This window comes from Egretta garzetta, unplaced genomic scaffold (assembly GCF_000687185.1).
Source record: "Egretta garzetta isolate BGI_Z169 unplaced genomic scaffold, ASM68718v1 scaffold143, whole genome shotgun sequence".
Taxonomy (NCBI): Eukaryota; Metazoa; Chordata; class Aves; order Pelecaniformes; family Ardeidae; genus Egretta; species Egretta garzetta.
This window is the reverse complement of record NW_009259310.1, coordinates 1,860,525-1,871,910: the sequence shown is the minus strand read 5'-3', so window position 1 is coordinate 1,871,910 and position 11,386 is coordinate 1,860,525. Positions and strand designations below refer to the sequence as shown.

The 11,386-nt window shown below is 49.5% G+C and overlaps 1 protein-coding gene across 1 annotated transcript in view; it reads left to right on the top strand.

Moving 5' to 3' along the window:
* LRSAM1 (leucine rich repeat and sterile alpha motif containing 1) overlaps positions 1–11,386 on the top strand; it is a 25,723-nt gene that overhangs the window by 5,084 nt on the left and 9,253 nt on the right. Inside the window, 12 exon segments of the mRNA XM_009636338.2 lie at positions 1–32; positions 783–867; positions 2,079–2,200; positions 3,412–3,502; positions 4,428–4,558; positions 5,766–5,795; positions 6,760–6,882; positions 6,972–7,111; positions 7,569–7,613; positions 8,680–8,750; positions 9,520–9,619; positions 10,505–10,592. The exon segment at positions 1–32 is cut by the window's left edge and continues 22 nt beyond it. Of these exon segments, the coding sequence (XP_009634633.1) occupies positions 1–32; positions 783–867; positions 2,079–2,200; positions 3,412–3,502; positions 4,428–4,558; positions 5,766–5,795; positions 6,760–6,882; positions 6,972–7,111; positions 7,569–7,613; positions 8,680–8,750; positions 9,520–9,619; positions 10,505–10,592 (1,058 nt within the window).

Below are 11,386 nucleotides of genomic sequence, written 5' to 3'. Positions count from 1 at the left end.
CTGCTGATATTGGTCAGCTGACATCTCTTCAGGTAAAAGATTTGCAGCTGCATCCCAAGTGTCTGTACAGGGCATGTAACAGACAGCATGAATACGGGGTTGCTGGTTTGTAATTAATCACAACTTAAATGATGGTCCTCAGGATGTCAGATCTATCTCATTGACTTGACTGTTGCTGTTGAACTGGCTTGTTGGAGAGGGAGAACAGGAGAAGAGCGGAAGAAGAGCAGGCATGCTGAATTATGTAGTCCCAACTTAGTGCAAGGGCCATCCGTCCAAATGGCTCACTCTGCCAAGCAAGTGCTATGAGCAAGCAGAGCTGGAGCTTCCAGTCCCATTGATTTCACAAAATATTCATGTTTTACCATTCTCCCTGTTGTGATTATGTTGAGAACTCAGTGCAGCATGTCATAGTGCATGCTGAGGGTCCCCTCTGCGCAGGTGCAGCTTTAGGTTCAGTTACCGCCCCCCGGTGGCAGACAGGGTGGGGGATCACTGCCCCGGAGGGGAGGGTGCTCTGCTTCCCAGTTCCTGCATCTGGATTCAGCACCTACTGCTGCTGTTGGTTGTGAATAACATTTCTCACTGCATGCGGTAGCTAGACATGCCCCGTATCCAGGGCCTCAGGAAAATAATTTTTTATTTTAACCTAGAAAACATTGTCTAAACCCACTTTCAAACTGCCCTTCTGGGCCTGAAAATAGTCCCAGCAGCATAGATGTGTAGAAGACCTGAGACTTGTATAAAGAATATCTTGAATATATTTTCTGTTAATACCTTAGGTCCTAAACCTTGAAAGGAATCTTTTAAAATGTCTTCCACAATCTATAGGAGACCTTGCCCAGCTCCAGATGCTCAATGCGAAAGGTATGGCACATGTTTCTTGTCAGTGCTCTGGGCAAAGCACCTTCTATTATCTGGGTCGTGTGGAGCTGCATTAGTAATTATTCCTTTCAGCCAAGTCAAGCGCTAAATGGTTTACTCTATGAAGGAAGGACACAAGAAAGGTTTGAATTCAAATAGTTGGCAAGGTAGGAGAAATCATCTAAGCAGAAAATGGGTCAAACTTGGCCCATGTGATGTTTTCATCCAGCCCATTGCCTTTTCTCAAGAGAGAGGTTGTTGGGTCATCATGCCCACTCTCAACAGCTGAAAGCTTACTTGTGTACCCGCATTCATCCCTGCGGCGAGGAGTGCCGAGAGGGCTGGGGCACACCTCTTCCTATGGGAGCACAAGACCCACCTTGAGCTGGGAGTGCTGTCTGTGCCCTGCAAGGGGAGTCCCAGGCCAGGGTTTGTCCCCCTCTGGGTAATGATTTAGACCAACCTAAGACATCTGTCTATTCAGATTCAAGTGTAAGAAAAACAGCAGGTCTTTGGCAGAAGCAGTTCAGTAAAGCAAGCAGAGCAGTCAGCCCTGATAAACTGAATTATATTTAAGTCCACCGACACCCGGAGCTCGGTCCTGTCAACCGGTGTAGCCCTGCCAGGTTTGCGCAGCCCTAACACAGAGGTCACAACTGTACCTCTTTTCAAGACTCATGGGCATTTTCCAGAGATGCAGTGCCATAGATTTGGGAGAAAAAGGAGACTTTGTTAACAGGGAGCTGTTGCTGGAACAGGGAAGGCAACGGAGGGCGAGGAACTTGAAGGTGCAGCTCAGTTTGTTGCCGTGTATGTCTGCAGCACCTGGCCTCTGACCCCTAGATGTGCAGTCCCATGCTCAGTCCCCTTTCTCCCATCTCTGGTACTTGCACTGCAGGGAAGAAGACTCCGTGTTACAAAGGTTCTCCTGATACAGACTACAGCAGTGACCGCAGTTGAGAAGGTCGTTTTGGCATGAGGAGCCACTGCTGTGCACTTGGGCTGGGTGCAAGCAGATCTTGATTCCCATTTGCCTTGGTGGGCAATGGCAGCCTTTGGAGTCCTCGTGTGACCCATGATAGCCCCGTCCCTGTAGCCAAGTATAGAAAATGAGTCATACGTATGATTACAGTTTGGTGTTCCAGCAGATGAACTTGCTGGCTCCTTGCTTTGGAAAAGTTATGTGGTATTAAGTGATTTTTCTCTCTCTCTAGGTAACAAGCTGAAGGACCTGCCTGCTACCGTGAGCGGCTTGCGCAGTTTGCGCACTCTGGATATCAGTGAGAACGCACTGCAAGAGCTGCCACGGGTGCTGGCTCACATCCGCACGCTGGAGGTATGCAGCCAGTGAACCAGCTCTGCCTCTCCCCATCGCAGGCTGTTTATTCTGCTGCAGGCTGCTTCCCTTCCTGCTTGCTCAATACGATAATAAATTTAGCATAGAAAGTGAATTTTTAGGGCTTGGGCAGGACCCACCATGGGGAATTGTAAGAAGACTATATGCGGTTCGTGGTGTCCAAAATAGCTTTTGTGTATCCTCCCTGCTTTGATCTTTTCTGATCTCTTTCTGCCATGGCTTGATCATGACAAAAGTAATCCAGAGGGAGTGAACCCCCAGGTATTTTCTGCCAGGGCTGTCTTCCTGAGAGCACGAACTGTGCCTGTGGGCTCAGGTTGACTCAGCCGCTTTCCACCAAGGCTGATTCTAAATGAGCAGGAGGGACATTTTGACAAGGTTTTTGCCTCCATCGCTGTGACAGATCTCTGACTCATTGTCAGCCTCCGTAGGTTTCTGGCTCCGTGGAGTGCACATTCACAATAGGACAAATGTCAGGATTTTTATGGATGTGTTACCTTCTGGCTGCCAAACTTGTCAGTGCTGAACTGTGTAAATGTCAGGCAGCGGGGCCGACTCAGACACCAGCGTGGAGGGGGTGAAGAAATGCTCACCTGTCTCGAACACACAACATTAGGCTTTACTGCTCTTGTGGGCAGTCTCTGCGATGAGGGGTCTGTGCAGCTTACTCCCATGTGCTTGATAAATTGATTCCTTTCTGGGCCTTCCTGCTAAGCCCTTCTCTGCAGAAGGCAACATTAGGTCCTTTTGGTGGCCACAGTAGGACCAAACAGCAAGTGGTCCTTCACTTGTTCTCAGCGGTACCCCTCTTCTCTCCGTGTCCTTTGTGTCACCATCCCTTCCATGAATCATGCTAAAGGGCTCCAGCATACAGAATTCGTAGAAAATTTCAGTAACTGAGAAGTGCCGTGCTCTCTTGTGCTTAAACACCAAGTAGACCTGTCTGCATGAGGGAGGTTCCACTGAAGGACCAGCTCAGAAGCTCCCAAATAAAAGACAGTGGAGTCACCTCAGAAAGGTGTCAAACACCCCATGGAAATTCGATACAAACTTGTATTTATGTCAGAATTTAGGGTAACATGAAATTACCACTCTGTAAGTGGAATTTGGGGTAGCTGCAAGGATAACTGCAGTTGGACTCTGGCTGAGCCACCAGAATAACCTGCAGCTCTGTGTGTTCTCTTTTGGAGACGCTGACCTTGGATGCTTCTTCCATGACTTACCCATCACCTGATATTTGCAGTGCAGGTACAGAGTCCATTCAGCAGTTCCTCTGCAAAGGTAAGCAAGAATGGTAGCGAGAACGTGGGGGACTGCGCTGTGCTCTCGTTAGGTGCTGTGGCATGTTCAAAGATTGCATTAATGAAGGGCAAACATCATGTTAGCTCTGCTTGGGGTGGCTTCTGGTGCTCTGCACACACAGCAGGCTGGTTGGTGAGTGATGTGCCTTCGCTGGCTGACAGCAAAACAGGAGTCCTTCCTTGAGACTTGCTTCTTACTGTCACGCTGAAATTTATAATGGTTTTGTTAAAACACCAGAATAGCTGAGTCAGGTCTGAGTGACCATAAGAGGTCGTTGCAACTTCCTGTGATTTTGTTTTCCTGTTTGTATTTTCTCAAGTGGGAGGATTAGGCATTGCCCGGGTATAGCTGCCTTGGGACAAGGAGACAGACTCAGTAGTCACTCGAAGTCTCTTCTACCCTCATTTTCTACGAGAAGGGGCCTGGGGGCTGCAGACTGATGGTTTGTTAAGAGAAAGACAAAACCAGCTGGAAAATTCAGATAACGTGCTGTGAGTTTGTAAACATTGGGTTTAACACAGACAGGAAAGTTTGGAAGAGGCTTTATGCAGGGGAAGTGCCTTGCTGGACATTGTGCCAATCCCTGATATAAAAGGACATTCAGAACCTATTTTAATATGGGCGGTAACATTTGCAGCCCTGCAGAAGTCGAGACGCCTGTACCTGTTTCTCTCTGGGTTAGCTTTGATCATCTTCCTGGTGGGAATGGGGTGGCACCGTCTCCTCTCAGAGCTTCTTGTTGTTGAGCCTGCCTGAGCTGAAGGAGCCCTTTTGGGCGCTCGTCGGTGTGGCTGGAGAGGGAGCACAGCTGGAAGCAGCCTCACGCACCAGCCAGCCCTCGACCATGCTGCCAAGGAGGTCTTGAAGCACCAAATGTTCTTGTTTTGTGTGTGATACCTTCCAGAGTGTGGAATTCCGTACTACCCTCCCTCGCAGTATCTGCTCCCTGCGCTGGAGAGTGACGGAGGAGGAACATCAGGGGATGGGGTGGACAGGGCAGTGCATAAGTACTTGGAGGAGGAGAGCGAGTGGCAGGTGAGGCTCCACTGTGTGTGAAGCTGTGCAAGAGGGTTTGGGGTTTGTCTCTCCACTCCATCAATGGATCTTACAGCACATAGTGCACCATCCCTCATCACCTTTTCCCCCACGAGGTACGTCTCTTACGATCAAGAGAGCACTGTCGTGGTTTAACCCAGCAGGCAGCTGAACACCACCCAGCTGCTCACTTACTCCCCCCCTCCCTTGGTGGGATGGGGGAGAGAATCGGAAAAAAAAGGTAAAACTCCTGGGTTGAGATAAAGGCAGCTTAATAAAAAAAAGTAGAGGGAAAGAAAAAAAGTAGTAACAATAATAATAATAGAGTATACAGAAAGTACAAAACAAGTGATGCACAATGCAATTGCTCACCACCTTCTGACCAATGCCCAGCCCATTCCAAGCAGCAATCCCTCTCCCCCCAGCTAACTCCCTGCCCCGAGCATGACGTCATATGGTCTGGAATAGCCCTTGGGCCAGTGGGGGTTGTCTGTCCTGGCCATGCCCCCTCCCAGCTCCTTGTGGCCCTGGCAGAGCAGGGGAAGCTGAAAAAGTCCTTGCCTGGTGTAAGCCCTGCTCAGCAACAACTGAGCCATCAGTGAGTTATCGACATTCCTCTCATCCCAAATCCAAACCACAGTGCTGTGCCAGCTACTAGGAAGAAAATGAACTCCATCCCACCCAAAACCAGGACAAGCACCAATGCCCAGAAGCAGGCAGAGCACTGTGGGCATGGGTGGCTCATCTCCCCGGCTGCTGGGAATGGTATTACCACTGCTGACTGCTGGGACGCACATCCTAAAGAACTGTCTCCATCCTTGAAAGCAGTGATGCAGTCGAGGGACAGGGGTGACGATGTGGCGCAGCGCGTGCAGCATGGTAACACATGCGGGTTTGGGGGGGGACAGCAAACTGCAGAAGAACCTTGTGATTCCCAGCCAAGTGCTAGGCATGTCCAGCCCTACCTGGGGAAGGGGAGGCCAGGCGTGTCATGATGATAAACTAGTGCTAATTCTTGTGCTGTTTAGCAAGCACAGAGTAAATTCCTTTGACTGTGAAGAAGCATGAATGACTTTGGCTGCGTTAATCTTCTTGTGCCTTTGGCTGATGTTTTTATTCAGTTAGGGTATGATATAATGTGGGCTAATAATATCTACAAAACATTGCTCCTGGGAGTAAATGTCTGCTGATATTGCTTATTTTTCAGAACAAATTCTTGGATTATGAGAAGAGGAAGGTAAGGATGAACCCCTGCACATGCTTTGTCTCCAGAATAGCTCCACTTTTTTTTTGTTTGTTTTGTTTTCCCTCCCTTTATCCAGTTTCTCAGCCAAAACTGAATGTTTTGAGAACTGAGTTCTTGCAGACATCCCTCCCCACCCTGCCGAGTTCTCTCTCGCTCTCTCATGAGGGAGCGGTTCCAGTTTAAATCAGCCCATGTTTGCAGGGTTGGATCTGGGGACTTTCACACTGGGTGGCATTTTTCTTGCCTCTCTCTGCTGAAAGCTCAGTTTGTTTTCCCATGAGGTGGGCAGAGGTGTGTGAGCAGGCTGCTCAGTACCTCCCTGCCCCAAACCCCAGCCCCTCCATGACTCCCACTTTGGCCCTTTGGCTCATAGTGTGACCGCTCCTGCTCCCTCCTAGTGTTCCTTGTTCCTGTCCTCCATTCCCCTCACCTAGTTGCATTTTTAGTTTGCTATTCTTGATATTTCAGTGGTCTTTTTCTCTTCCCCGTGCAAGGCTCATTTTGAAGTAATCAGAAGCTCCTTGCACTCAGTTCCCCTCTCCCCTTGGCTAGAGATGCTCATAGCAGGCTGCTGCCTTCCCTCTGTTGTCTTCAGACAAGGGACTCCCCTTGCCATCTGGAAATGAACACAACCTTAATTTTGGGCTTCCCTCTGGGTGTTTGTACTGGCTGTTTCAGTTGTACAGGTTGATGCCCATGGACTTTGGCTTCGTGACTTTGAAACGAGCTGTGGGGAGAGCGGCAGCTTCTGCTTCACAGCTTTTGCGTTCCTAAGGAGAGAATATTTCCATCCCCCTAGTTGAGCCTCCCATTTGCCATTTGCCTTGCTGTCTTGTAGCTAGGGAGGTTACTGTGCCTTGTTTTACCTTGTTGCCAGAATTTGTTCTCGCTTGGGAAGGAGCAGAGCCAGCACTCTACTGATTTCTGGCATTCATATTTTTCTTGCTCCTCTTAGGAAAAAAAAATGCAGGAGAAGCTGGAATTTGAGCGGCGCCTGAACATGGGGCAGAGAGAACATGCCCTGCTTGTTCAGCAGATCAACAGTCAGAAGGATGAGATACTGCAGACAGTGAGACAGGTAAATCTCCTCGGGGCAGGCCCCGTACAAGGTGCTGCTTTTCCTAAACTGACTGCTTTCTCCTTGGGTTCTCCCTTGCTTTGGCCTAGGACCAGATGAGGCTGGAGGAGGGTCTGACAAAGCACCAGCGCTATTTGGAGGAGGAGCGCCTGAAGCTGCTGCAGCAGCTGAAGCAAGCAGAGCAAGGCATTGCCAGCCGTATCCAGAAGCTGCTGGAGGACAACCAGAGGTAGGGCCCCGGGATGTCTCCCAGTGATCTCTGTTCCTCGGGGGTCCTATTTTGTCCCATTCCGAGCAGTTCATTCTGCCCTTTCTGAGTGTTACGGAACCGGTCAGGATCGATGTCTGGAGGTGGTGCCTTAGGTGTTGAACTGCCAAAGTCCTTATTTAAAGGAAGTGGAATTTGACACCTTAAAAAATTGTGTTTCGCTCATATGTGTACTGTTGGAATTTTGCAATGCTGTGCAAAAAATCTGAATTCCTCACAGAAGGGGCATATTTGAAGTATTTGAAGGTACAGCTGCCGAGATCCGCTGGATCTCCTGCTGGGCTGGTGCTGATGGGAGGTTATTGGCCGGCTTAAAGCTGCTCTTCTGTGCATGAGAAGCAAAGTAATTTTCTGCCCTCTGGGGGAGTAGGTTGTCCTGCTCAGCTTGATGAAAACCTCTTGTTTTATCTTTTTTTAGGCAAAACCAAAGTTCAGACATTCTGAAATCCTTGGAGAATGAGAGGCGAGTCTCCTTGAAATAAGCTCTTCTAGAAAAGGGGCAAGAAGCTGGGAAGAGAGCTAGGACCTTCCTTTCAGAGCCACCAGTGTGAATCCACCTTAAGTCAGGGCTGGTTCTGGTCACTGTTGGAGGCAGGGCACTGGACTAGGTGGGCCTGGTCTTACCCAGTCCGCCAAACCCACTGGGATGGTGATTTTATCTCTTTTTCATCTCTGAATGGTCCCAGATAAGGAGTTTGGGAACGAAACCCTGTATTCTGCTATCAAGGACCAAGAGAAATCCTACCTCTGTGGGAAAGCAAAGCATTTGTGAAGATGGTTCAGTAATGTGTACGGACTGGGAAGAATACATTGAAAGCAATGGTGCCATTCAGCCAACACTCTGAGCTGGCTTTGCCACCAAAAGTGGTTGTCCCCAACTCTCCCCTGCCTGTATGCTGTCACCTCCCTTCAGCCAAGTGTTTGTGCTGTGGCACAGTGAGCGGGCTGGGGACACCGACCTGGCTGAAAATAATACCTTTGTATGTCAGATAGTTTTCCAGCCACACCAGTTCCTGATGTGTTAAGTGGTGCTGTGTGTGTTTGTGCTGGGACAAGGACAGGAGAGGTGGGAATGGAGGCCAAGCTTCTGCTCACTTAGGTCAGCTTTAAAGTGCTCTTCAAGCCTCAAGAGAAAGGAAAGCAAAAAAAAAGGGACTGGCACCGTGTTTGGTGAGAGCGTATGCATGTTGCATAGGTGTTCTGTTTCTCAGAAAGATCGGTTTTCCAGTCTAAGAAGCAATTGTCCCCATGGTTTTGAGCAAAATTTATGCTGTCTCCCATAGACTTGGAGGTTCCTTACCAAGAAATCACTGAGGCTTTTGTGTCTCAGATAAGGGGCGGCAGCAGCCCCTGTTTGGACTTCAGGCTGTGCACGTGCAGGCAGCAGCGCTTCTGCTCTGGCTTGGTCTGTGGTGCAGGTGGGAGGGCGAATCTGCCCATCCTTTAGGCTCTGAGCTGGGTGGGTGGGTGGAGAAGTGAGATATTGCTTGTCTGAAGCAGCAGCTGAATTGTTCTCATTTGTTGGGCAGAATAAGAATGGAACAGCTGATGGCAATAACACAGGAGGAGACGGAGCATCTACGCAGAAGGGAAGTGGCCTGTAAGTCCAGACAACTCTTTGGGGTGGTCAGGTGTAAGAAAGACCTGGTTCTCTGGAGATGCGCTGAATAGATGACAACCACATGGGAGATGCTCAGTCACGCACACATTCTTGCTGCGTTGCTTGGTGCAGTGGGGCAGAGCTGCAGGGGGTAACATTGCATGTGTGCCATAGCTGATCCACTGCCTCCACCTCCAGCTCGCCGCCGGTCCTCCTTGAGGTGCAAGCCATGCTCCCTCTGTAGCTACAGCACGTCACACAAGGAGTTTGTGAGAGTGGATATAAGGACACAAAGTTCTTCACATTTCAGAGGTGCCAGCTGACCGGGTTCATGAGGCAGGAGGTGTATGGTAAACAAGAATGGTGCTAGGGAGCCTTTTCTGCTCACGATGACCACGAACAGACCTGCTGGGCTTGCCAGGGAAATGGGGGGGGGTGTTATCACCCCAAGGATGGGTTACTTGCGGTGGGACGGGCAGAGCTGCAGCCCATCTTGGGATCGGTAGGCAGTGGCGGGGCTCCCCCGAGCACTGAAGAGGTGCAAGCACAGGCAGAGTGGAATTTGCTCAGCTAATTTCCCAATAAATAGCAACAATTCTTGTAGCTGAATGAGCCTGCTCTGAAACAAATGTAATGGAAAAAGCGAGGACAGGTTGGACATGAGAGGGAAGGCACTGTTAATTGCAAATGACTGTAGCAGCGGTGGTAGTTGAGCACCTGTTCTAGGCACCTGCCTCTGATGCAGACTGACAGTGCTTCTGTCTCCTAGCTGCCATGCAACAAATGCTGGCCGAGAGCTACAAGAACAAGCTCATCCAGATGACCTACGAGTCTCGTCGGCAAGACCTTGTCAGCCAGGCCTGCTCCAGGTACAGTGGGAGATGTCTGGGGCTGGTGGTACTGATGTAAAGTCCCTTTCTTTCCAGCAGTCCCTGGTGTAATTCCCATATATTCACGCAGGAACTCCTGCAGCTGCTGGAATGCAGCAGGACAACTGTGTAAGAGCAGGTGACAACCTAATTTAAAGAAACTGTCAAACTTGATTAAATCAACCACGTTCTAACCACAAGAATATGCAACTTAATCATACTTCGGATGAACTATCACTTTTTTACACTGCTTATTTTACTTTCTACATTCTGTTAAATATGGAGGATGAAATTAGACTGGTCATCTTTCCTCACCTCCCAGGCTTGTCTCAAGGATGCTGTCTGTATATACGTAGGACTTGTTCCATTGCTGTAGGTACAGAGAGCATTCTGGCTCGCTCTATTCACAAGAAGGTGAGAAATTCTAACCTGGCAGCATCTGGCACTGAGCAGAAACAACCTTGTGTGCCTGTGACCTGCCCAACAGAAGGTATCATGGTCCTGCCTGCAAGTGCAAGCAATTTATGGCCACATTGTCTGGGGGTCCTTGACCAGCACACTCTTTACAGCGCAGAATACCAACGTGCCAGTTCGTCACCTGAGCAGCTTGCTGGGGTGGCAGGAGCCCCTGTTTGGACTTCAGGCTGTGCACGTGCAGGCAGCAGCGCTTCTGCTCTGGCTTGGTCTATGGTGCAGGTTTCATTTGGTTGTAGGGAAGGAGGTTTTAAACCTGTCAGCCTTCGGGTGTGCAGTGCCATGGCTCTTCACGCTCGTTCAGCAACAAACTTCTCCATTCCTGGATTCCCTGTTGCCTGCTTTTCCTCTTGTTTGTGTCAAGAGTCTGAGACCCAGCAGTAACTCCATGGCAAATCCATCTTCCTGCAGCCTAGCTGAGACGGATCAGAAGTTCCAGCAGATTCTGGCTTGGCAACAGCTGGATCAGAACAAAGCTGTTAGTCAGATCTTGCAGCAGGTAGGCAAGGGAGCAAGCTGCGTGCGGGGGGGTGTGTGTGTCAAGGGAAAGCAACTGGACACGAAAGCAGGATCGAGGGTGGAGCACAGGAGCACCAGTGGCTGGGCTGGGCTGCATGCAAAATTTCTTTTATTTACCACTGCGTGCTAAATGTTGAGAGTCTCTGGTGTTCTAACAAACTGACTTGGGTGGTTGAAAGAAAAATGTATTTATTTTTTAACTAGACAGCAAATTTCCAGAAAAGACAGCAGCACAGCCCATGGGAAGCAAAACTGGTATGATGGTTAATAGAGAGGATTTTGAGGCAGAAGTCCTGTCTTTTGGGCAGGTTTCCTGGATGACCTGGGGCAAGCTGCCTATAGGAAGCATTTTCAAAGCCTTGCTGATTTTCCTGATCTAGTTAAAGATGTCCCTGCTAACTGCAGGGGGTTTGGACTGGATGACCTCTAAAGGTCCCTTCCAACCCAAAACATTCCATGATTCTATGATTTTGAATACCTCATTTTGAACCTGAGACCTCTGCAGCTCATTTTTCAGAATCGCTGGGGCAGCCATGCCCTATTGCACAGCCTGGGTGCTCAGCGCTGCTGAAAATGAGAGGTGGGGTTCATACAGAGCACTCAAAATGGGTGTTTGAAGAATCATAGAATCATAGAATGTTTTGGGTTGGAAGGGACCCCTAGAGGTCATCTAGTCCAACCCCCCTGCAGGAGCAGGGACACCGCTAACCAGATCAGGTTGCTCAGAGCCCCGTCCAACCTGGCCTTGAATGTTTCCAGGGATGGGGCCTCCAC